The sequence below is a fragment of the Histomonas meleagridis genome (genome assembly GCF_020186115.1).
Source record: "Histomonas meleagridis strain 2922-C6/04-10x chromosome Unknown contig_20, whole genome shotgun sequence".
Classification (NCBI taxonomy): domain Eukaryota; phylum Parabasalia; order Tritrichomonadida; family Dientamoebidae; genus Histomonas; species Histomonas meleagridis.
In genome coordinates this window covers 2,436,421-2,462,760 of record NW_027150805.1, presented here as the reverse complement: position 1 = coordinate 2,462,760, position 26,340 = coordinate 2,436,421, and the positions used below count along the sequence as shown (strand labels likewise).

At 29.4% G+C, this 26,340-nt stretch overlaps 11 protein-coding genes across 11 annotated transcripts; 6 read left to right on the top strand and 5 right to left on the bottom strand.

The window, feature by feature from the left end:
- Window positions 1–3,974: 3,974 nt before the first annotated feature.
- On the bottom strand, window positions 3,975–5,069 carry GO595_003290 (intraflagellar transport protein 57-like; the record flags this gene model as incomplete). The annotated part of the gene is made up of 1 exon (XM_067916294.1): window positions 3,975–5,069. One exon carries the CDS (start codon window positions 5,067–5,069, stop codon window positions 3,975–3,977), a length of 1,095 nt encoding a protein of 364 aa, XP_067777091.1.
- Window positions 5,070–6,934: 1,865 nt separating this feature from the next.
- Window positions 6,935–7,513, top strand: GO595_003289 (Myb-like DNA-binding domain containing protein; the record flags this gene model as incomplete). Its single annotated transcript, XM_067916293.1, has 1 exon — window positions 6,935–7,513. One exon carries the CDS (start codon window positions 6,935–6,937, stop codon window positions 7,511–7,513), a length of 579 nt encoding a protein of 192 aa, XP_067777090.1.
- Window positions 7,514–7,855: 342 nt separating this feature from the next.
- On the bottom strand, window positions 7,856–8,431 carry GO595_003288 (small GTP-binding protein; the record flags this gene model as incomplete). The annotated part of the gene is made up of 1 exon (XM_067916292.1): window positions 7,856–8,431. One exon carries the CDS (start codon window positions 8,429–8,431, stop codon window positions 7,856–7,858), a length of 576 nt encoding a protein of 191 aa, XP_067777089.1.
- Window positions 8,432–8,854: 423 nt separating this feature from the next.
- GO595_003287 (Casein kinase II regulatory subunit family protein) lies at window positions 8,855–9,451 on the top strand (the record flags this gene model as incomplete). Its single annotated transcript, XM_067916291.1, has 1 exon — window positions 8,855–9,451. The coding sequence occupies one exon, from the start codon at window positions 8,855–8,857 to the stop codon at window positions 9,449–9,451; it is 597 nt and encodes a 198-aa protein (XP_067777088.1).
- Window positions 9,452–11,767: 2,316 nt separating this feature from the next.
- Window positions 11,768–13,210, bottom strand: GO595_003286 (tetratricopeptide repeat protein 16; the record flags this gene model as incomplete). The annotated part of the gene is made up of 1 exon (XM_067916290.1): window positions 11,768–13,210. The coding sequence occupies one exon, from the start codon at window positions 13,208–13,210 to the stop codon at window positions 11,768–11,770; it is 1,443 nt and encodes a 480-aa protein (XP_067777087.1).
- A 352-nt stretch (window positions 13,211–13,562) lies between these two features.
- On the top strand, window positions 13,563–14,021 carry GO595_003285 (uncharacterized protein; the record flags this gene model as incomplete). Its single annotated transcript, XM_067916288.1, has 1 exon — window positions 13,563–14,021. One exon carries the CDS (start codon window positions 13,563–13,565, stop codon window positions 14,019–14,021), a length of 459 nt encoding a protein of 152 aa, XP_067777086.1.
- Window positions 14,022–17,277: 3,256 nt separating this feature from the next.
- GO595_003284 (serine/threonine-protein kinase AFC2) lies at window positions 17,278–18,384 on the bottom strand (the record flags this gene model as incomplete). The annotated part of the gene is made up of 1 exon (XM_067916287.1): window positions 17,278–18,384. One exon carries the CDS (start codon window positions 18,382–18,384, stop codon window positions 17,278–17,280), a length of 1,107 nt encoding a protein of 368 aa, XP_067777085.1.
- A 744-nt stretch (window positions 18,385–19,128) lies between these two features.
- Window positions 19,129–20,586, top strand: GO595_003283 (IMP dehydrogenase; the record flags this gene model as incomplete). The annotated part of the gene is made up of 1 exon (XM_067916286.1): window positions 19,129–20,586. The coding sequence occupies one exon, from the start codon at window positions 19,129–19,131 to the stop codon at window positions 20,584–20,586; it is 1,458 nt and encodes a 485-aa protein (XP_067777084.1).
- Window positions 20,587–22,306: 1,720 nt separating this feature from the next.
- GO595_003282 (14-3-3 protein) lies at window positions 22,307–22,960 on the top strand (the record flags this gene model as incomplete). Its single annotated transcript, XM_067916285.1, has 1 exon — window positions 22,307–22,960. The coding sequence occupies one exon, from the start codon at window positions 22,307–22,309 to the stop codon at window positions 22,958–22,960; it is 654 nt and encodes a 217-aa protein (XP_067777083.1).
- A 1,081-nt stretch (window positions 22,961–24,041) lies between these two features.
- On the bottom strand, window positions 24,042–24,635 carry GO595_003281 (small GTP-binding protein; the record flags this gene model as incomplete). Its single annotated transcript, XM_067916284.1, has 1 exon — window positions 24,042–24,635. The coding sequence occupies one exon, from the start codon at window positions 24,633–24,635 to the stop codon at window positions 24,042–24,044; it is 594 nt and encodes a 197-aa protein (XP_067777082.1).
- A 375-nt stretch (window positions 24,636–25,010) lies between these two features.
- GO595_003280 (Myb-like DNA-binding domain containing protein) lies at window positions 25,011–26,243 on the top strand (the record flags this gene model as incomplete). The annotated part of the gene is made up of 1 exon (XM_067916283.1): window positions 25,011–26,243. The coding sequence occupies one exon, from the start codon at window positions 25,011–25,013 to the stop codon at window positions 26,241–26,243; it is 1,233 nt and encodes a 410-aa protein (XP_067777081.1).
- Between the last annotated feature and the right edge of the window lie 97 nt (window positions 26,244–26,340).

Below are 26,340 nucleotides of genomic sequence, written 5' to 3'. Positions count from 1 at the left end.
TCAGCATTAATAATAAAGAAACTTTTCATGAATTCGATCCATTCAAGGTCGAAGTCAATGAGAATTTCTTTTATGTGACTATTTAACTTATATTTATTGTTTGAAAATAGAATTTTAAGTTTCGTTTCATCATCGAAATGTAAAATTTTGCTTTCGATGTCATTAATTGTTTTTGTACCTAAAAATGTGCCAACAATTAAATCGACATCATTAATGCCATTGTTGACATTATTAAATAATATTTTGAATCCATTTAATACAAAATCTGAACCATATTCGCAGTTATCCTGAATTAAATGAACAGAAAATTGTTCAAACTCAGCATCAATTTCTATTTTAGGTATTCTCTGAACGAAACTATTGTTTGTTGCTTCTACAATTTCATTTTCATCATATATTTCATTTTTATTAGTTATTACTTCATTTGTTTCATTATTTTCTTCATCTTTTACTTCATTTTCTTTAGTTATTACTTCATTTGTTTCATTTGTAATTGCTTTGTTTTCACTATTCACTGAGATTTGTTCGCTTATGTAATCGAGTGATTTCATTAAATCTTTGTATTGTATGTCATGTAGGAACAAAACAACTTTTGACATTTTGAAGTAATATTTTTGATTTGCTATTTCATCGCATTTAACAAATGAATTTTGGAATCTTAACGAAGTATTAATTGGTTCAATTAAAGCGATTTGATTCATTAATATTTGGAATTTGTTCATTTCGAAATCAAAAGTATCATAATAAGTTTCATAGTTATTAATATCTCTTTGAATTTGTTCGGGTGTTTTAATTGTAATCGAATCGAAAGAAATACAAAACATTTGATAACATGGAATGAACACTTCAGTTTTTTGTTGATTAATTGCTAATGTCAAATAAACGTATTTTTCGAGTCTTTTTTGTATTGCATATTTTGTTAAATGTATTTCATTTTGTTTATTAGTATTAATTGGTTTTTGTTGTTGTTGTATTGTATTATCATGTTCATTGTTATTATTGTTGGTATTAACATTAAAATATTCAATGATTTTCATTATTAATGGAATGTCAACATATATTTTAGCTGTCGAATTATTAAGTTTTATATCAAGTAAATCTTTATCTGTAATTTCTGATATAATATTTGCTGAAATTGCATTTGTTTCATTTTCTCCTTTAAAGTTAATCAAATTTATTTCTTGCGTATTGACTATTAATGACTTCAAAGTAAACTTTGATTCTATTTTACTTTGAAGCCCATAAATTAAAAAGTCGACATCTTTAATATCAATTTTCACGTTAATTTTATCCAAAAAGTTGAATGAAAAGTCATCAAAATTAATATGTACATAAAAAGAATTTGATCTTTGAATAAATTGACTATCATCAACTTCAATTTGTTGTTGTTGTTGCTGTTGTTGTTGTTGTTGTTGATTATTATTATTATTTGGTATTAAACTTATTAATTCTAATAATGTTAAATAATCTAAATGATATATGTTAAATACCATATTTTTTACATTGATATCAAAGGAATTCATTATCATTGTACTCCTTTGTATAAAACTATGTTTAATTCCAATTTGAAACTTAACAACTTTATCACATAAATTATGTTTCCCAACTTGAATTTGGAATCCTTCAATCGAAAACAAATATTTATCGAAAAATGTTTCTTCGTTATGTATATCTCTTTCGATTTGATAATCAATTGATTTAACATCGAAAGCGCCGAAATTAATAATAATATTTTCTTTCGTAGGAAATATAATCATTGGCGTATCCATATGTGCTCTTAAATCAATTTTATTATGATTATTAATTAAGTTTTGTATCTCTAATATCGTCGAATCTCTTTTTTGTGGTTGCTCTTGTAAACTTTTGATATTTCTTTTATCGCGTATTAATTTCATTCCTTCGGTATAAAATTCTTGGAATTTATCAAAGAAGTTAAAGTCAATGTTTAATATCGGTGAACCAATGTTTAAATCTAATTGAAGAATTTGCGTTTCTTTGTTTTTATACATTTTAAATAGAATACATTCATTGCCTTTAGGTTGTTTCTTAAAATAAAATATTTTGTTGGAATTAATCGAATTAATTAATGAGAAATCTTTAATGGAAGCATTAATTATATTGTTCGTCTTCCGATTTTCAAAATTCCCTTTAATATCTTTGATTAATATTTTCGATAATGGATTTTCTTTATCATATTGTATAACAGCTTTGATTTTATGTATATGAAACTTAACTAAAAGTGGATCAGAATCAGTTTCATCTAAATTTAATTCGATTTTTTCTTCTTCTTCACTTTGTTTTTCAAGTATTTCTTTCTTCTTTAAAAATATCATATACTGTATAAGCATTGATGATAACTCGACACCATAAACATCTTGTAAGTTCTTTTTCTCTGTTTCATTATCAGAATTAAGAACACTTAATAGATATTCTTTTTCTGTTTTTCGCTTCTTGAGAAATTCAAGAGCGGTTTTGACAATAAATTCTTTTTTAATGCGCTTTTTACGTGCAGTTCGATATGAATAATGCCACCAACCTCGAAGATCACGGCGGCGTTTGAAGTTAGGACGACCACAACTCTCAAAAAACATAATTCGGGAAAACTTATTATATCGAGATTGAATCTCTTGAATACCTTCCCATTGGGCGGAATTGAAAAAAAGATTTATGGATTTGACTTTCGTGTCAAAAAGTTTGTTCCCATTCGTTTGATTAACTGGAATTTCAATTATCCCATCAAAATTGAGATCTTTAAGAATGTATTGATGATCAGAATTCATACTTTTCTCCATACATTCGGTGAATTTACTTTGGGTAGAAGTATCAATAGGTTGAGATGAAGTATCAAGATATAATGAAAACCCTGAAAGAACTACTTTCTTGTATAAAATGTCAGGCGCTGAATCTAGAATAACTTCGTTGCCATTTTTATCAACTGTGAAAAGATCGATTTTCGGAATAAAGATCCCAAATGATGTTGTTTCTTTATCTGATAATTCGATCCTAAGGTGAACATTTGTGACTTTAGCTTGAAGATTTGTAGCAATTTTGAGTGTGGTTCCTGCAAGATTTGAATTATTAGATTGAGCACCTTCCGTTCCCATTTTGGTTAATATATCATATTGTTGAAGTAGGCTTTGAATGTCCGTTTGAATTAAGGTGTTTCCAACAATTTTACCTTTCATGTAGATTCCATCAACAAAAAAAACAGAAGGTTTTGAGCCTAAATTTCTCCATGGGAATGAGATATCAATTGACCTAATAAAGCCTTTAGTGATTTCAACTGGAATACCATTCGATATAAGAGCTTCTGATTTGATTTCAATATCTCCCAAAGAAGCTTTTCCACTTAATATGCTCGTGCGGATTTGTTTTCTGCTAACAGAATAAATGTATTTATGAAGAAATTGTGAAATTGCTATTGCGAGTACCTTGTCAATGATAGTATTCATCTTTTTTCCCCAACTCTTGCAGAAATAACCGCGTTGTATAAAATAAAACATTCAAATCAAACTCCCAAAACATTGAAATCAAAGATATTCTGTTGTTTATTTTTACAAACTAAATATTTTCTGTTATTTACATTTTCCCTTACCCAAGTTCAAAATCGAATACTCGACATTGTCATCTGATAATTGTTCACGCACATTACCATTTATTAAAATAGGCTTTGTCGCATTGTTTTTTACGTTTAAATAAATAAGTTGAATTTTATTTTTTCTCGTTTTTCTTAATTAAAATTTCATAAGTTAAAGATTGATAATAGTAAAATTATTAATATAAACATTATGTACATAATAAATTAGCAATGATAAATGCACTTGAATAATTGATTCGCATCTGCTCACTAAAAGAAAAGTGATTAAATTTTTTAATTTTAAATCTCTTAATTTGCATATAATGAATTAATGAAAAGTTATTCATTTGAAACTGCAAAAAATCGTTCAGTTATTGAGCCGTTTTTTACTTAATTCTTACATGTAGCTGCTTTTTGCCAATTCGTTTTCTTCGAGCCATGACTGTATCAATGATCTCTGTAGAATAGCGGACTGTAGCTCCAAACTTTTCACCTCGTCCTTCAGCTTCGTTATTCCCATTTTAATCTTCATCAAAGGCGTATTATCGCTTACTTCCTTTTGCTTTTCATTCAATGATTCTTTCGTACTGTTCAAGTTGTTTGCGACTGTCTTTAGCTCTTCTTGTAACTCATTAACAATTGCAACTTTTTCTCTGTGCCGCGCTTCGACCACTGATAACGCAGTAGCCTTTTCAGCATACTCAGAAACGCTAATCTCGAAGCGATTGTTGAGATTCTTCTCGCGCGTTTCAATCGCTTGAATCGCTTTAGTTACATCGGCGCCGACTTTAGTAAGTATAGGTGACAACTGACTATTGATCTCGTTTATACTTTTGTGGTGCTGACTCATTTGGCTAAAGTGCGAGCGCCAGTCTGTCTTCGTAGTCGGAATACGGATTTGAAGTCGTGATGCAACACGTTCGGCTTCCGATTTGAGATCAACAGAGTCAATGGTGTTTCGAGGAATTCCAGTGACATGATCGGAAACTTCATAATCGTCGGAGTTGTTCTCGGCATCTTCTTGGATGTCAATTGCGTCATCAATTATTCCATCATCATCACTATCGCCAATGGTTTGAACTTCCTCTTCACCACCAAAGCCACTGATGGCACGGAAAGGAGCTGGTGAAAAGTTAATGCGTTTAAGTGTTAAACGTAAGATTGCATCTAAAATTGTGCAAACTGCTATTCCATGACCAGGTAGTAATTTGGATGATGAAAAGTTAAGCTTGAAGCCAAGTGAAGGTAGAGCTACCATTAGATTATCGGCTACTGAAGAAGGTTCATCATAATCTGAAGGAGTAGCAATATCACTATGATGATATGTTTGCATTAACCAGATAGAAAGCGACGCAAAATAATCAAATTGTTCTTTAGAACTTTGCGCTGGAAGTGCAAAATAAAATGGAGTTAAATAAGGTAAATGTCGTTTGATTGGATCAAATTCGGTTTCATAATTTAAGTATTGAAGAGCGTCGTATATCTGCCGCATTAGAGAAAATTCGTCGAGTGGTTTTTTCCCTCCAGGAGAACGACTCATTCTTCAAATGTTCGTTATTTGAGACGGTTAACGATACCATCGAACAAACCTTGTGAAAGACAAATGAAAAAATGGATATTATGTAGCTCTGTTTATTTAGTCTTTTTGATTTTATTACTTCAAATCCAAATATTTTCTATTATATTTGACAAAATTTCTAATCAAGAAACAACTATTGATGATTCTCAATATTCAAATAACAATCAGATTCCACAATCTTCTCACCACAAATTTAAAGCATCAGAGCAAAATGTAAACTTTGCATACAAATTCCTTAAGTTACCTGTTTGGTCATCATCTTTTGTTCCTTGTGAAGATGAAAAGTCCGAAAGAAGTTGTAATGAAATATTTCTTGCAGCGAAAATTATTGAACATTGGGAACAAGTTTCAAAATCAAACAAAACAAAAGGAAGTGTATGGGTTCATATTACAGATCAATTGTTTCCAGATAGATTGTCAATGCTTTATCAAGGACTTCAAATCGCAATGTTTCAAAACAAGGATTTGATCGTTGACCATTCAAAATTTCTGCCGATAGAACTTCCTGATTCAATCAAAGACTCACAAAAAGTCGAAAATTGTGAAAAGGCAATTTTTGGAAAAGAATTTTCATCTTTTGACCCATTTTCTCAAGTCGAAAATTTGGTTATTGATGAAGCTACTTTTCCACAAGCACTTTATATCAACAAAAACATAGGTAAATATTTATATGATAACTTTGGAAAAAATGCTGCGTATTACATTGGGAATTTTTTATTTGGAAATATTAAAATACAAAATGATTGTGTTAGTAAAGATGTGTATGTTGTAGAACAGAAACATGATAATGATGAAAAAATAAATTTGACAAATTGTGGAATACAAAACTCATTACAATATGAAACGATAAATGATGACATGGACCAAAAATCTTACGCATGTAAGTTACACCAATTTATCTCTTCTAAAGGGATCATCCAAAGAATGGGATCAAGATTTGGATTTTGGGCAACTGCACTTAAAGGTATTCCAGGCGCATTCGTCAACCAGGATGAAAGGAAATGTATCGAACAAAGCAACTCGCAAGCAGGAAGTTTGTTTCCTTTCTATTGTGCTCCCAACAAATCAGACGTCTTTAAACTTCAGGACTTCCTTGTACCAAAAGAGCAAAATGTACTTATTGGAGAATTCCTTGATAACCTTTTGTTGTAATTCGACATTATTTATAAATTACAGATAAATTTGATTTATTTTTTTGTACGTTATGATGGCGGACGTTTAAATACGTTCAAATGTCAAGAAGTGGCTCTGTTTCTTCTGACTCTGTAAAAATATCAAACTCATCTGGGAGCAGCAGCTCAAAAAATGAAGACAGCGATCCAGATAAACCAAACATTACAATTGATGGAGAGAAAGAAGTTCATCTCAAAGTTTCAGACGCTTCTGATTCTGCTGAAGGATCAATTATAATGGCCCCACAAGAAGATTATCAAATAGATGCTAGTTTGGATCCAAAAATTTCCCATCTCCCAGAAAAAAATGTGGCTGAAGTTACGAGCCAGCACTCTGTTTGTTGTTACCTCTTGTGATCTCCATTGTAAGGTTAAATCAGATGAATTTACAATTTAAAAATGCAAGATATAAAAAAAATATTAATTATTAATTCCAATAGATTCAAAAATTTTTCATTAAACTTAAATGTGTCGAAAATAAACTACAAAAAATATAATAACCAATTTTTTTTAACTTCTATCACAATAATTTCCATTTTTATCAGCTTGGAGGACGTTATTTTATAAAAATTTTTCTCCGCAAAAAACGGTTTGCCGCCAAAAACAATGTCGAACCAAAACAGCGAAAGTAATCTACAAGCATCCTCAGAAAACGAAATACTTGCACAGTACGGCAACCTTGCAATTGACCCATCACAAGTTCCAGCAATTTTTCAAGCAATTTTTCAAAATCAAGCTGGGAATTTAGACACAATGAATAACAAATCACTTATCAGCACACGTGGATCATGGAGCCAACAAGAAGATGAGCTATTGAAGTCAGCAATTAGCCAAATTGGTATAAAGAAATGGAGTGATGTTGCCCGTTTCGTTCCAACTCGTACAGCAAAACAGTGTCGAGAAAGATGGTTCAACCGTTTAGATCCATCTCTTAAGCATGGTCCTTTTGAACAATGGGAAGATCAAATCATTATTGAAAAACAAAAGGAAGTTGGAAATAGATGGTCAATTATTGCACAGCTCCTTCCTGGTAGATCATGCGGTGCTATTAAAAATCGTTGGTACTCTAGCTTGAGATCTTCTTTGATGAATGGATCGATACAACAAAATAGTGTTACGCCTAATTTTGACCCCATGACAATGATGCAGAGCAACAACGAAAATCAGATCAACCCTGAAATCTAAATATTATATTTTTGATTTTTCCAAGATATGTTTTCATCTTCTGATTCATCTTAAAACTTTTTCCTTCTTTAGATAACAATACATTGATCTATAGGTTAATATCTCTTTGACAATACATTTTATAAAACATTATTTTTGGAAAAAAATAAAGAGAATTTTTATTGCATGAAATTAATCACACACTTAAAAATAAATAAACATTAAATTATTATTTTTAAACAGTACGTATTTTCATTTTATAATTATGGTGTCGATACTTATAATTCAATACCATAATTTTATGAAGCTTTTCACTTCGTTTCTGTTAAAAATGCATTACAAAACAATAAATTATCGCAAATCTTAGCAACATCGCTCGTTATCGCCTCGAAGAGACCTCGTTTCTCCATGTGATGTAATCTTTTTCTGGATAATTTCTTTTGATAATGCATCGAACATTTCATGGATTCCTTCTCCTGTTCGAGCCGAAGTTTCAAAATATCGATACCCATTTGACTCAGCCCATGCTTGTGCTTCATTTGTTGATATCATTCTTTCATCTTTTAAGTCAGATTTATTTCCCGCAATATAAATAACTGCATCTTGATCAGCAATTTGTGTGAATTCCTGTATCCAACTGGGTAAATTTGTGAATGAATTACGTGACGTTAAGTCAAAAACAACTAAAGCGCCAATTGAATTTCTGTAATAAATTGGGCCCAGTGTACGATAACGTTCTTGACCAGCTGTATCCCATATTTGAATTTCAACATGTGTGTTTTTTATGTCATTTGTAAATAATTGATAATTTGCACCAACAGTCGATGGTTCATATTCATCAAACCGTATATCAAAAAGATTATTGAGAATAGATGTTTTTCCAACTGATGCGTCACCTATAAAAACGACACGCCCATGGAGAAGTGATGAAGCTTGCATTTGTATTGTTACTTTTCAAAAGTTTATGATGAATTTTGTGGAATTTTAAAAAAAACGTTTTTTTAACGGTTGCAATTAAGTCAAATTTGATCTGACACTTTCACAAATAGATTTTTTGGAACCTCAAGTTTTAGTTGTTTTCATTTATCTAACAACAATTTCATCAAGTTAATGAAAAGAAATGCAAAAAGCTTTTTGTTCAAAAAACTGATGATTAATTTGATATTTTAACAATAAGCACAAATATATCAATACTTATAAGAATTTATTTGAAAATTATAATGAGACAGTAAGCAACTCCAAGGATTTCAAGTTTTGGTTAAACTTAAAGCAAAAACATTCCAGCTGCAAAAAAAAATAATTATAAACTTTATTTAATTCAAAAAGCTATATCGTATTGTGAAGCACGTTAATTACCTTTGGATGACACGTTGGCTAGACGTTTTTTTGGAATCACCTAAAGCTTCTCTTTTTGTGCGTGTAGACAACGAGTTCATTTCAAATTCTTTCAACCTTTTCGGACTCAAACCACAAATCGATAATTTTAATCAAGCACTTGAACTCATCAAGAAAGGGCCTGCTGATAGTAACATAGACCCAGATATAGAGCGAGATGCAATGAATTTATATGGCTTATTACATGCACGTTTTCTATTAACTAAAAATGGGATACGTCTTATGCTTGAAAAGTATCAAAGAAATGAATTCCAGCAATGTCCAAGAGTTTACTGTAAAGGAATCAGATGTCTTCCATATGGTGTTTCGGCAAAAGTAGGTTCACATTCTGTGAAAATGTTTTGCCCAAATTGTCATGATGTATACAACTCAGTAGACCGCCAGCATCACACCATCGATGGTGCATTCTTTGGGCCGTCATGGGTGCACATGTTTATGCATACTTGTCAACATTTGTTCCCGAAAATCGAACAAAGAGTTTACGTTCCCAAAATTTTTGGCTTCAAAATATATCATCCAGGTGACTCTGAGTCAGAGAGCGACTTTGAAGAAGAGTCATATTAAGGCGATATTGCTTTTGTGTGGAATCAAATAAATATTTCATCTGCAATACAAAATTTATTAACGTTTTTTAATATTCTTGAGCCAAATGTGTTTGGTTCCCTTAATTTTTATTTCAAAATGTGATTCTCCAATATTAGCTTATCAGATCTTTGGATATAAAATGTGTAATTATACGATTTTCTTAATTTGACCAATATATGAGGTTTGTGTTCAATATTTTGTTATTTACGTACGAACTAATTATTAGCCATTATGAATTTAGTAATTGTTCTAATTTAACATCAGTTTTTATTGGAATGTTCAAATCTTCAGGGTGCGCTGATTGAGATAATATTATATTTAGCGAAAATATTAATATTAATTATTTACTGCTTATTTATTTAGTGGCTAAAGCAAACTAAATAATATTATAATTTTAAATATAGTTACGAAAATTGGAGATTCAGCATTTTATGCTCAAAATTAAATAATATTATAATACAGAATTTGGATACATCAATTGAAAGATATGCATTTTCAGAATGTACATCACTTTATGTAATCATTCATAGTGAAAGTGTTCAAGAAATTTAACAATATGGATTTGAGCAATGTACAAATTATCATTTTGTATTCTTTGAAGGTGAAACAGCAATTTCAGATGTACCTGCGCAAGCTGTTGCAGTGGCATAATCATACACAGGTTCTACTTTCTGGCAGCTCGCTATTACTCATGAAATAATTCCAATATGTAATTCAGCAACAGAATCATTCACTAAATCAAACACATTCACTAAGAAGAATACTTTTACTAAATCAAATACTTTCACACAATAGAATGCATTTACTTAATCGCTTCCAAATGAAACAAATCTTTCACTGACTATTGCATATAGGGATTTCATATTGTACATCCTTTTTTCCTTATGGCGCATCGCAGTCATATTAATTATTTATGGTATATTAAAGCAAAGATTATCGCACCTTGACTCTAAAAATTATTTAAAAAAATTGACTTCAAAAAATGGAAAATCTCAATTATTTTCATATGTAATAAAAATAATCAAATTATATATAGTAACTCAAATACATATACACAATCAAATACATATAGTAATTCAAATACATATCCACAATCAAATGCATTGACACCATCAAAACCATATTATTACTCAAATACAAATGACCAAACTATTTCATATTATTTCTCTGATACAAGTAATTTACAGTTCATTACCTTCTGATGTAACTTTGTCGCATTCTTTTACATTAACACAACATTTAATTGAAACAAAAACAATTTCTTTAAGCGGATTTGTTACAGTCAGTCCTTTACTTTCCATATTTGAAGATGAATATATTTATATTAGTACAAAAGTTATTTACTATTCATACATTGTGGTTCAATTCTCTTGATATGATACTTATTATTATGGATTTTATACATTGGTATATCAAAATTATGAAAAGCAAAACAACAAAAACGGAATTATCATTGGTGTTTGTGTTACTTTGGCTGTTGTTATTGTTATTTTGTTGGTTATTTTTTTAATTCGAATTAAAAAGCATAAGCGAACAAAGGGTATAAACATCGAAGAAGCTGAAGAAGTCAAAGAATTTGATACAGTGAACAAATTTTCAGTGGGTTTAAATGTAGCGAATGTTGACGAAGATCCATTTGCAGTAGATTTTAATGAAGGTAATGAATTTGTTAAAAGATGAAAATGAATAAATAAAAATTAGTCTGGTTCAAAATCCACGTTTTTTCTTTCTTTGTCCTTCCTCAGGGCAGCCGCCATTTTTATGTTGAAAAAATCCCCGACTTGAAATTCTCTAATTTACATTATTTTGATAATTTAGCACACCGTTTTCCTTCTCTTAAACTCAAATCTTTTATGTGAATTACTCCCTATGAAAAATTTTGCATCAAAATCATAATTACATAAAAAATATAAGTATTGACACTTCAAATGTTTATTGACTTTCCTCATTTGGCTTTGTCCATAGCAAAATATCTTCTCTTAGTAGTTGTAGAATATATATATATATATATATATAGGATTTTCCAATATGAGATAAAGGTTGTTCCTCCCTCTATAAAGAATGATGCAATAAGAATATTTTATAATTCCAATATTATAACTAAAATCAAATCGATAGGGTCACCACCCGGTGCCCGCTTTTTTGTGTTGCACTCTATCGTTTAGTGACAGTTTTTATAAAGAAATGAATTTTTCAAAAGAATTTTTATTTTTTGTTTCTACTCTTAATAATCATTTTGGGTAATATTATTATAACTAAAAAAAGTTTATTTAACAAACAAATATCCGTAGCGAATTATCTTTTTCTTGGGAGTTTTTTTGTTCCATTTAAGTAATCGAATGGCCTATTTCTCAAATCCTCAATTGAGAATGGCTGTATTTCATTTACTTTTGTTATTTTTGGTTTAATTTTTCTTTTCACATTTTTTCTTTTTCTTTTCATTTCTTCGTTTTGTACATTTAACAATTTTTTAGCTTCGATATTATTTGGGTCAATTTTCAACGCGTTTTCCAAATCGTTTAAAGCGTTTTCTATTTGGTTTAATGTTACATTTACTTTAGCTCTTACCACGAAGAAGTCAGCGAATTTATTATAATTTGCAATTGCTTTATCCAATTCATACAAAGCAGCTTTGTTATTATTCTTTTTTAATGCATTTCGTGCTAATGCATAATGTGTTATTGCAATTCTTTTATCTAAACATTCTCCAGTTAAACCCAATTCTTTCGCTTTGTGATAATTCGCAAGCGATGTTTCGTATTCATTTAATATTCGATAACAATCGCCTTTGTTTATGTAAAAGTTTGGATCGTTTGGATATTCTCTCATTGCCGTATCGAACCATATAATACTTTCTTTAACATTACCGTTCATAAATGTTTGGATGCCCATATCATTATACGTAAGTGAAAGTTGGCGTTGCGCTTCGTTATTAGTTGTTTGATCAAGAATATCAATAAGTTCTTGTTCTGCATTAACGAGATCATTAATACTTCTTAAGATGATTGACTTATAAATTCGTAATGTAATAATATCTGGACGTATTTCTAATAGATTATTAATATATGTAAGCGCTGTTTCGCAATTGTTATTACTTAATAGAATTTCGTCAATTGTTGTTAATGTTTTATCAATGTAACATTTGATGATATCAATGACTTTAAGCGCATGTGGATTGGTAGGATCTGAAGAAAGAGATGAACTAGCATATCGATATGCATCTGGAAGATTGTTGAAGTGAAGTGAGAGATTTGATAATAATGCATCAATAATTGGATGATGCTTTATGGAATTGGCTTCAAGTAATACGGAAAGAGCTTCGGAATACTGACTAAGTGCTATATGTGATAAGGCAGAATAATATCGAGAATTAATATTTTGTCTGTCATATCGAGTTGTTCTACTGAAGTGTTTAAGAGCTACCGAATATTGCTTCTTTTCAAATTGAAGAAGACCTTCATTAAAATTAAGAGATGAATATAATGAAGTTGCCTCTGAATTTAATGGGTCAAGATCAATTACATGTTGTATATCATGAAGTGCAGAATGTATATCGCATATTTGTGCATACGCAATACCACGAAAGTAATATGCTTCGAGTATTGATGGATTTAAGAATAAAAGTCTTGAAGCATGTTGAATCGCTTGACTAAATTTTTTTTGATTAATAAGCGTCTTTATATTTGTTAATTCTTTCTCAAAACTTCCTGAAAGATTACTTTCAGGAGTTTTGCTCATGAAAATTCGTTATTTCAAAGATAAAAATGACAAGATTAATTGTGAAGTTTTATTTATGCCATTAATGGAGAGCTCTGATGATGAGGGTTCATCGGATGGTTATACGATAATTAATTCAACTCATAAAAATATAATGGACTTACGTGAGAGTTTTTATTCGAGAATAAAACCAAAGGATAATATGATTTATCATGGAAATCCATTACCATCTCCAATTATTATTGAAGCTCAACTAATAGAGTGTGCTGAAAATCTACAATCACTAAGAAGTGAGATTGAAGTGTTAATTCGTAAAAAAATTATTCAATCTTTTGAATTACAATTATCTTCTTATCAAAAAGAAAGATTTTTCATGCTTGAAATAGATTACATTGATTCTGTTAAGCGCTATGGTAATCCAGTTGCAGCACGATTTGCGGATGAAATACTTACAAAATCAATATCGCCAATTATTACACTTCAGACTTTAAAAAAAGCGGGGTTTTACGAAGCAGATATAAAAACTCTTGTTGGAATTAAAGTATTATTGCTTCGTTCTCATGGTGAATATAATCTTTATATTCCATATGCATCAATTGTGATCGGGTCTTTAGACGCAGGAAGGAAATATCTTGTGAACTATGTAAAGAAGATGCGTTCTAGAGTTGCGGAAAGGCGAGAAGTCGAACGAAGAACAATTGATAATTCAATTTTCTACGCAGATTTCCACGTTCAAGAGCTTATTGGACTTGGGGTGTTCGAAGTAATACGGATACAAGGAAGGCCGGAGCAGATCAGCCTTGCATATGACCCATATCTTGGCAAGAAGTGAAATATTTTGTTAAAATGTACATTTTATTTGTGTTATAAATGAAATATAATTTATTTATTAATTTCACATTAATTTTTAAAAATATTTTAATTGAAAATACATTTATGTTGATTTAATTTGAAAAGATAAATATATTTTTATTAAAACTTAATAATGTTTTTGTTGAATTCAGGTATTTAAAAAAAAAATTATTCTGGACTTATGATTATTAAAAACATTTACACTATCATATAAAATATCATGTGTATTACTATAAGTACCAAAATATTGTTTGATGATTGATTTCATCAAATATATCATACAAAAAAAAAACATTTTTAGTATTACTAGTAATTCCTTCTTGTTCAAATAATATAACTATTTATAAATAGCTATCGAAACAACCAAGTTTTAGTATATTTTCTAGATGCAATATCATGTGCTGTATCAAATATTTTCAATAATTTCCAAATATTATCATTAAATATCAAAATATTAAAATAAAAATTGAAAATAACATATAAATATTTTTAGCATTAATATCAATTCCTTCTTGTTCAAGAAGTAATTTAACTATTTCATTTTGATGATATTTAGATGCGCTTATAAGTGCTGTATCAAATAGTTTAAATAAGTTCCAAATATTATTTCGGAACAACAAATTATTAAAATAAATCTCATATAAAATAAATTAATATTTTTAGCATTAATATCAATTTCTTTTTGTTCAAGAAGTAATTTAACTATTTCTATATGACCAGATTTAGATGCTAAAATAAAAGCTGTGATAAATATTATGAGCAAAAACCAAATAATTTTTTAAAATATAAAATAAATAAAATAAATAAAATAAATAATATTTATAACATATAATTTGTTTTCGCATTAATATCGATTCCTTTTTGTTCAAGAAGCAATTTGAGGATTTCTATGTTACCATATTCAGCTGCCCAAATAAATGCAGTTCTAAATAATTTAATTAATTTCCAAATATTATTTTGAAATATTAAATAATTAAAAGAAATCCTAAATAAAACAAATAAACACCTTTAGCATTAATATCAATTCCTTTTTGCTCAAGAAGTAATTTAACTATTTCTATATGACCATTTTTAGATGCTTCAATAAGTGCTGTATTAAATTATTTAAATAATTTATAAATATTATTTTGAAATATTAAAAAATTAAAAGAAATCCTAAATAAAACAAATAAACACCTTTAGCATTAATATCAATTCCTTTTTGCTCAAGAAGTAATTTAACTATTTCTATATGACCATTTTTAGATGCATACATAAGTGCTGTATCAAATAATTTAAATAATTTCCAAATATTATTTTGATATCCAAATCTATTAAGATAAATACATATAGCATTAATATCAATTCCTTTTTGCTCAAGAAGTAATTTAACTATTTCTGTATGACCTTTTTCAGATGCGTACATAAGCGCTGTATAAAATAATTTAAATAATTTCCAAATATTACTTTGAAATATCAAAACATTAAAATAAATTTTAAATAAAACAAATAAATATCTTTAGCATTAATATCAATTCTTTCTTGTTCAAGAAGTAATTTGATGATTTCTATCAGGTTTGCTCCAGCTGCTGCGATAAGAGGTGTTTGAAATAAAGTAAATAATTTCCAAATATTTCTTTGAATTATAAAAACGGTAGAATGAATCTCAAACAAAATTAATAAATACCTTCAACATTAATATCAATTTTTTCTTGTTCGAGAAGTAATTTGACTATTTCTATGTGACCATTTTTTAATATAAACATATTCTTTTCGAATGCTATCATAAGTGGCGTATAAAACAATTTGATTAAAAGCCATTATACTATTTAAATGAATTTTAAATAAAACAAATGGATATTTTTAGTATTGATATCAATTCCTTTTTGCTCAAGAAGCAATTTAACTATATCTACATTACCTTTTTCCGTTGCATAAATAAGTGCTGATTTAAATAATTTAAATGATTTTCAAATATTTCTATGAAATATCAAATTATTAAAACAAAGTTTAATTAACACAAAAAAATATCTTTAGCATTAATTTCTATCAGTTTTTGTTCAGACAAAAAGTTAAAAAGATCAATGTTTATAGATTCATTTTTAGAGAATAAAATAATAAAACTTTCTGAGGGATATATTGTAATTTTATTTTCATAAAGATATTTAAAGATATCATTTCTATGAAATTCAATTGCTGTTTCATATGCACCTTTAAAAGACGAATGATTTTGTTCACATAAATGTATGATTTCTTCATTTCCACCAGCAATTGCATATTTACCTGTATTATTTACTTTTGCGCCATTCATAAGTAAATATTTAAAACATTTAACAGAAGAAAAAAATGCTGCATAATCAATTAATGTAACATTCCAATTGTTAATAAATGAATATCTTTCATAAAGTGATGGTTCAATTGTTTGATTAAAATCAAAATTTGTTTGTGATGATATTTCTTGAAGTTTTTCGATTTCATCATTTCGAATTATTTTTGCAATTTCATTTGGATTATGTCCTTCTTTAACATATTTCTTATGAAGTTCCCAATCATTCTTTGAAAGTTCTTCATAATTATCTACAAAAGTTTTGCCACATGGATAACGATAATATAACAATAAGTCTTTATGTTTTTTATGATAATGCGCAAAATACATAGGCAAACCGTTGATAATTTTTTCTTTAATTCTTTTCTTAATTAAATTTCTTTCAACCAATTTTTCAAGTAAATAATATGCTTCTTGTGTTTTTAAAGGAAGAAGATAATATGAAAATCTATTTATCATTTTATGATTCCTTTTAATATTTTCATCAATAATATTTTTGTTTTTATTGTCTATTTCTATCATGAATTCTATGTATACATCAAAATCTTTCACATGTGAAAGAAATGAAGAATATATAAATCTGCTAATAGTTAAATAGGGAAAGTATTGAAAATTATCATTAATAAGTCTTAATAGTAATGCAACAGATTCATTGAAATTACTTTCACTCAAATTGTCAATAATATCTTCAAGTGATTTTATAACTTCCATCCATTTGCTACTTTGAGTTATTGATGTAGATTTATCGATAGTGCAACTTTTCCTCATTAATTTCAACAAACAACTTGAAAAATGTTTTTTTAAATGTGATACACGATAGAACTTTCAATACAACGATGAATATTATTCAGTCAAAAACGATATTTAAACCATTGAATTTCATATCGTAAAAGAGACAGACAAAACATTTATTAACGCATAATTATAAAAATCAGCGCAACGCGGCAAAAAATTGATGTTCTAATATATCATCAATCGATGGTCTTTTGAACGGGTCTGGATCTAACATCTTTAATGTTAAGTCGATTAGATCTTCCTCACCGCCCAAGTAATCAACAAGTGGTAATCGCGACATTAAACACGCATTTGCCTGTTCTGATAGGCATTGCGGGTTTATTAGGTCGCCACAAAATGATTCTTTTATTTTCTCAATTGTGCATTCTTTTCGCATTCGTTTCGGAAATGGCGAAATCATGTGCTGGATAAGGAACAAATGCTCCAAATCGTCTCTGCTGTCGAATGGAATGTCACCTGTCGCAAGTTCTACGAGAAGACAGCCCAAACTCCAAATGTCACATTCAACACTCCATCTTTCCCCAAGCATAATTTCAGGCGCTCTATACCTACGAGTAGTGGCAAGCATGTAGTGCCACTTGCCTGATGTCGAAAGAGACCCAAAGTCGATTAATCTGACATCAAGTGGAACTTTTTGATTGCCATCGTCGGGATCAAAAATGATCCCATTGTCTTCAGAGCCACTGGGATACTCACTTGGTGCATCTGAATATGTGGATATGTTGTCAAATCCATGAACAAGATCAAATCCAATTGGAAGTAAGATATTTTCGGGTTTGATATCAGTGTGAATCATGTTATTGTGATGGAGGATAGCAACAGCTTTACATATTTTGTACATAATGTATTGAACTGCATAATATGGGAATGGACGATAATTTCGAGAGCGCATTGCATCAAATAATGTAAGACCATATTGCTGGAAAGAGAGGCATAGATGCCTCTTGTAGAAAAATGAGCCAAAGAATTCAACAAACAAGGATTGATCAACATCAAGTTTGTTGAGGATTTGCATGATCTTAATTTCGCGCACTGCAGCGTCTTTAAAGTAAGGATGGCTTCTATATACTTTAATAACTACGTTTGTGTTCCTTTCTATATCGCGGCATATATATACATTCGAAAAAGCGCCATCACTGCAAACCTCAAGTACTCTGTAGCGACTTTTTAGCATATCCCCAGGCTTACAAAATAGTCTATTGACTGTGTCTTCTTGTTGTGCATACTGGGAAACCTCAGCCATTTGAATGAAACCGTTTGGTACAGACGTTAATTTTGTTGTGGGAAATGTTTTTTTTGAATTTGTTTCTCATGAATCTTTAAAAAAATTAAGAATACCTTTTGGCTTAACAAATTCCTAGAGATAAGTTATGATTATGAAACATCAAAAGATTAAAAGATTTTAAGAGAGTCATGATAAAAAAAGAAAAAGCGCGGGGTGATCGTTTTTGCTGTAAAACCGTTTGATCTCAAAATTCAATGAACATTATGAAAAACAAAATAATTTCCACTTTTTGATATGTCAGAGGCCAAATAAAATTTTTTTGAATCGATTCGGATTTTGGAGGTTACCCACGCTTTTCAATGCAGAAAGAACTTTTGCACATCAAAGTTTTGTGGGTTATTTTTAACTATTTTGCACATATTGTTTTGTGGAATATCTATGAATGCGATAAATTTTTTTTTTTTGATTTTTATAAACAATTTTTAATCGAAGTTCTTATGCCTAAATTGAGTTCAAAAACCGAAAGTAAAAGAATGATGCAAACTGTTTATTTTCTGATTTTGTTAGAAAATATTGTAAAGAATTCTTTCAAAGTCATGAGGTCAGTGTTAAATATTTGACTATAAACAGAATTTATAAATTTAAACAATGATTTCTTTTAAAAGGGTGATTAACAATCAAATATTCAAAGTGAAAGTTTTACTAAATACTTTATTACAAAAACTTTAGCAAGTTAAATATAATTTGGGTTGCTTTTATTGTATGTCTGACAAAATTATTAAAAAAGCACTTACTTTTGATGATGTACTTTTGATTCCTTGTTCAAGTGATGTTCTCCCAGAAGAAGCCAATCTTCAAACAAAACTTACAGATGAAATTCAATTAAATATTCCTTTAATAAGTGCTGCAATGGATTCTGTAACAGAAAGTAAGTTAGCAATATCCATTGCAAGAGAAGGTGGCTTAGGTATTATTCATAAAAACATGAGTATTGAAGAACAAGCATCACAAGTTGAAAAAGTAAAAAGAAATTTATATGGGATTATAACGGATCCATTTTATCTTACACCTGAAAAACCTATCTCTTCAGCAATAACTTTAATGAAGAAATATGATATTGGTTATGTTCCAATTGTAAAAGATGGTAAACTTGTTGGAATTGTAACAAATAAAAATTTAAGATATGAATCAAAAGATCAATCAATTTCAAATATAATGATAAGAGAAAACTTAATTACAGCACCAGAATTTATGTCAATTGAAGAATACAAAAAAATACTTCAAAAGAATAAAATTGATAAACTCCCAATTGTTGATAAAAACGGATATTTAAAAGGTTTAATAAGCATTAAAGATATTGAGAAATCAAATCAATATCCAAATAGATCAACAGATAAAAATGGAAGACTTCTTGTTGGTGCAGCAGTTGGTATTACAGATGATGTACTTAATAGAGTTTCAGCTTTATATTCAGCAAAAGTTGATATTATTGTAGTTGATTCAGCACATGGGCATTCCAAAGGTGTTATTGAAACAGTAAAAAAAATTCGTGAATTATATCCAACATTACCAATTATTGCCGGTAATGTTGTTACTCCTGAAGCAACTCGTGATTTAATTGAAGCAGGGGCAGATGTAGTTAAAGTTGGTATAGGTCCAGGTTCAATTTGTACCACAAGAATAGTTGCAGGCATTGGATATCCACAACTTTCGGCAATTATTGAATGTGGAAAACAAGCACATAAGTTAAAGAAAACAATAATTGCTGATGGTGGAATTAAACATTCAGGTGATATTGTAAAGGCAATAGCGGCAAGTGCTGATGCTATAATGATAGGATCTCTTTTTGCTGGAACTACTGAATCACCTGGAGAAACAGAAATTATTCAAGGAAGAATTTTTAAAATTTATAGAGGAATGGGATCTTTACCTGCAATGAAAAAAGGTGGAAAAGATCGATATTTTCAAACAAAGGCAAAAAAATTTGTTCCAGAAGGAATTGAAAGTCGTGTTCCATTTAGAGGTTTACTTTCAGATGTAATATTCCAATTGATTGGAGGATTACGTGCAGGAATGGGTTATACTGGAAATAGAAATATTTCAGAGCTACAAAAAAATGGGAAATTTGTACAAATAACAAATTCATCATTAATTGAGTCACATCCACATGATGTTATTATTTGCAATGAATCATTAAATTGCTTCCCAAGAATGCAGTAAATCGTTTTATTAAGGAATAAACTAAAACAAAAAACAAAGGTACACTATTTGATATTTCGTTTTGAAGAATATCAATAAAACTCTTATTGATGTTGAGTTTTTAACCATTGCTTTGGATTCAATATGACGATAAGATAAATTCACACAAATTATTCTATGAGGTTCTCCAAAAAGACTTTCGCCTTATTTTCCTTCACAGACAAGCCGAAGTTTAGCAAATTTCCATGAATTTGACCATGATTTCATTATTTGTTATGTCATGGACTAACTCACCTTTTTTTACCTCAACACCATCGAAAATTCCACAAAATCTTAATTTTCGTCATCTCCAAATTAATCGTTTCTTTTCAAATTTTTTTTATTCAACAAACAAAGCCAGTATCAAAGCTATCTTTTACTCTTCTATGTTTTCCACATTTTTAGATCGTGTTATAACAACAGAATCTTATAACTATTCAGAAGAAATATTTTCTCAGCAAACGCGAAGCTCTTTAATATCTATTGAAATCAACAAATGTATTTTTTATGATATTATCACACCTTCAATTAGCGGGAGTGCAATTTCAACATTTGGGAATATATTTATCCAAAACAGCGAATTCCAAAAAATTGAAGGCAACGAAGGCGGTGCCATTTGGGCTTCTAACAATTTCACCGTCCTTCAAAGCTGTTTTACCGACATTACTGCGTCTGAAGGAGGCTGTTTCCAGCACCAAAATCCAACAGGCTCAAACATAATCGTCAAGAGAACAACATTTACCGAAACAAAAGCCAAAAAAAGCGCTGTGTTTTCTATTTCCTCAGGATCATATGGTAAAACCATTTTTTCATATAATAACTTTACGAACACACATTCAGATTTGGAAGTTGGTTGTGGCGAAATATCATTTTCACATACGAGAATAAGTTTTTGTTGTTTCGATAGAACTAATTCTAAATTTTATAATGGATGTATTGTATCACATAGATCAAATAGTTTCATATGTTCGAATTCTGTGTTTTGTAAATGTTGGCATTCCACAAAAAAGAAATCAAAAGCTTCGGCGTTATTATTTTTAGCAGCATATGATAAATCGATACTTCAAATTGTGAATTCGACATTTGATAATTGTGTAAGTTGTTCCCTTGCCGTTCCACATGGTTCTCCTTTAACAATAGAGAATTGTTGTTTTAGTGGAAGCGAACAAAACGAAATTGCAAACGAGAACAAATTAATATTTGTTCGTAATTGTTTGTTCGATTCAATGTATTCACAACATGTAAATTTGATCGATAATGAGGAAATTGGTTGTGTTAAAGGATATATAAAATTCGATATAGAAAAATATGAATTGAAAATAATATTTAGAAAAATTTATATTCATGTTTTTTCTGTTTTGATCTCTTTTGGAATTACTTTGCTTTTGTTTAAGAAAAGCATTTCTGATATATTTAACAATGCTAAAAAGCCTCGTGTTTTTGATTGAATATGTTACACTAAATGTTTGTATATAAAATATATGTTTTATTTCTATATTTTTAATTTTCACTTGTTAATTAACATTTTTTTAGTCAAGTTTGTTTTCCCGCCCTTTTTCTGTTCATACAAAATTTTGAGTACCAGAACCGTTTATTTTCACTATGCTTGTTCGAAAATTTTTGTTGTTTGCAAATGATAACTGAAAGAGATGTTTTAATTTATATGGTGAAAGTTTTGGATCAAACAAATTGCCATCAAGATATGGTTGATTTAATGAAACGTGTTATCGATTTAAATCCAGAGTTAACACATGACGAAAGAAATTTGTTATCTGTTTCTTACAAACAAGTTATTACTGTTTCTAGAAATGGTCTTCAAAACATCAATGATATTATAAATTACCAGGAAACTCAAAATTCAGAAACAAGACTAAATCAACTCATTATTTTCAAGCAAAATATAATCCAAGAATTAGAAAAATATTGTATTGAGCTCATTAACCTTATTGACGAAAAGCTTTTACCTGTTTCCAAAGATAATGAAGCCAAAGTGTTTTATTACAAACTTAAGGCAGATTATTATCGATATATATCTGAAGCCAAAGAAGGCGAAGAAAAAGCAGAACCAGCACAGAAAGCACAGGAAAACTATGAAAAGGCGTTAGAAATTGCAAATAATGAACTTCCAAAATATTCACCGTCATATCTCGGAGTTGTTCTAAACTACTCTGTATTTTTGTACGATGTTGCTCAGAAAAGGCAAGAAGCAATTGACTTAGCTACAAAAACAGAACAAGAAACTTCTGTTTTAATCGAGCAAAATAGTGAAGCACAGATTAATGAAGCAACTTCAATTCTACAACTACTAAGAGAAGATATTTTGCTATGGACAAAGCCAAATGAGGAAAGTCAATAAACATTTGAAGTGTCAATACTTATATTTTTTATGTAATTATGATTTTGATGCAAAATTTTTCATAGGGAGTAATTCACATAAAAGATTTGAGTTTAAGAGAAGGAAAACGGTGCGCTAAATTATCAAAATAATGTAAATTAGAGAATTTCAAGTCGGGGATTTTTTCAACATAAAAATGGCGGCTGCCCTGAGGAAGGACAAAGAAAGAAAAAACGTGGATTTTGAACCAGACTAATTTTTATTTATTTATTTTTATATTTTAACAAATTCATTACCTTCATTAAAATCTGCTGCAAATGGATCTTCGTCAACATTCGCTACATTTAAACCCACTGAAAATTTGTTCACTGTATCAAATTCTTTGACTTCTTCAGCTTCTTCGATGTTTATACCCTTTGTTCGCTTATGCTTTTTAATTCGAATTAAAAAAATAACCAACAAAATAACAATAACAACAGCCAAAGTAACACAAACACCAATGATAATTCCGTTTTTGTTGTTTTTGCTTTTCATAATTTTGATATACCAATGTATAAAATCCATAATAATAAGTATCATATCAAGAGAATTGAACCACAATGTATGAATAGTAAATAACTTTTGTACTAATATAAATATATTCATCTTCAAATATGGAAAGTAAAGGACTGACTGTAACAAATCCGCTTAAAGAAATTGTTTTTGTTTCAATTAAATGTTGTGTTAATGTAAAAGAATGCGACAAAGTTACATCAGAAGGTAATGAACTGTACATTACTTGTATCAGAGAAATAATATGAAATAGTTTGGTCATTTGTATTTGAGTAATAATATGGTTTTGATGGTGTCAATGCATTTGATTGTGTATATGTATTTGATTGCGTATATATGTTAATAGTTAAAATAAACAGTTGTTCGATTTTTTTTGAAATATTTCCAGAATTTGTTAAATATATAAAGGTTTATAAACTAATAAAATAATTTTTCAAAAGTTATATTTTCTGAATAAAACATTTCTTTTTTTTTAAATTTATAGGTTTTACATAATTCTCGTTATAAGGTTTTCACTGATTGTTAAATTTGTGACAAATTAATTTGTTTACTAACAACATGTTCTATTATTCTTTTTGTCTTGAAGCGATATGTCTTTTGAGTCTGTTATTTCGATAGATTTCACGAAGCTGTATGCGACTTTTGCTGCTTGTGTAAATAAGTTATTTACGTTTTCTCCTGTAGCTGCAGAAACATAGAAAATTGAATTGAACTTATTAACAAAGCGTTCTTCAATTTGATCCTTGGTAATAACAGATAAATCTTCTTGATCAATTTTGTTAATGGCAAGTATTGCTGGTGGAATATTGTCACATGAGTTAGCTAGAAGGTCCAACCAAACTTGGATAGAATCAAATGAATTCATATCATTGATTGATGCAACAATTAGTGCAACTGATGCTGATCTTACGTAAAGAGGTGTAAGTGACTGGAACTGTTCTTGACCTGAAGTGTCCCAAACATATAAATCTATCTTTGATCCTCCTATGTCAATCGTTTTTCTTTGATGATTTGCTCCAATTGTGGGTTTAATTAAATCTGAAAATGTTCCGGATGACCAACGAAATGCAAGGGATGTTTTTCCAACACCAGAATTTCCGAGAAAAACAAGCTTACAAATGCAATTACTAGAGTTCCCATACATTTTGATAAGATTTTTTCCAATGCTTTACATTGAAGAACCCGTTTTTTCTACCTTCCGATGATAGAAACAAAAAATCAATTTAATTTGTTATATTTTATTAACCTATAGGGATGATATTATATGCTGTCCAATAAGCAATAAATTGCTTCTTTTCTTTTTAATATTTACTAATAAGTTTTAAAATAATTTACTAATTATTCGAAAAAGTAAAAAAATAGAGAGATAGCAAAAGCATATATACTAAGCTAAGGCTGACTCAAGGTTTAAATCATTTTCCATTTGTAAAAATGTTTGGAATAAAGAAAAATCTATTTGATCATTGTAAAATTTTGTTATATTCAAAAAAGTAAGGAATAAAATGTCATCAAATGCTTTATGAATGTTTCTCCAAAGTTATCTAAAATTCGATGCAGAACATGTTTACGCGATATAGAAAATGAATGTTATATAATTTGCACGAAATGTAAAACATTTTCTCAATGCCTTGAATGTTTTAATCTTGGAATTGAATCTGGAACCCATCTTAAAACACATTCTTTTATTGTTGCTAAAACACCAATTTCTCCAATTTTTGATAATTCTTGGAGTCACGAAGATGAATTATTTTTGTTAGATGCAATTTCCAAGTTTGGTTTTGGTAATTGGGAAGGACCTTCAAAACTTCTTAAAAGGTCAGCTCAAGAATGCAGAGATCATTACTTTCTTACTTATCTCTCATCAAGCAATCCACCCTTTCCAGATTTAAAAGTTAGGCTATCTGAATCAAAAGAACCTGATGTTATCTATCCGATTACGCGACCATTTCCTGCTGAAGGTTCTCCACCAGATCTTAAAAGCAAAAATAAAAATCAAAAAACAACACCAGCCGAATTTCTCGGCTACATGCCGAAACGCCATGAGTTCGAAGTAGTTTACAATCCCGATGCCGAAGAAGTTATGAATGGCCTCGAATTTAGCGAAGAAGAGGAAGACGATGAAGAATCTTTTGATAAGAAGTTATCAGTTATTTTATCCTATAACAACCAATTAAAAGAGCGGTCACTTCGTACAGAGATAATTGAATCATCTGGCTTGCTCTATAACACTGAATTTTCGTTTGGTGGCGAAACTCCTACGGAAAAAACAGATGATTCGAATCTTGTTCCGATTATACCATATTTTGGGTTTGATAAGACTAAAAAACTATCTTTAACATTAAGAGATTATAAACGAATGAGTGAAACCCTTTATTTAAAGAAATTAATGGCCTCCGCGGGCGTTGAATCATTTATGGAAATGGCATTTTATCAACAACTGTTTAATTTCGTTGAAGATGATAAAATTCCGGAAGAAATGATTAGCCAATGGAATGATACTATAACATCATTCGAAAAGTTACAAATGAAAGAACAAGATCCGTCTTCTAACTTAAGTAAAGATGAATGGATTTTATGCACAAAGTACAAAATAACTGAAGAAGTTTACTTCAAAATTAAGGATTTGCTAATAAGAGAATGTATGGCAACGGGATCATTGAGCCTGGAAGAGGCGTGCGAATTGGATAAGGAACATGCAAATGAAATTAAGAAAATTTATAAGTTTTTTGTGAAGTCTGGCTGGATTTATTGATATGTGATATAATAATTAGAACTATATATAAATATTTAACTATCTAAATGCTTTTTCAAATTTATAACTATATTTTTTTCATGATTTATTTTTGGTT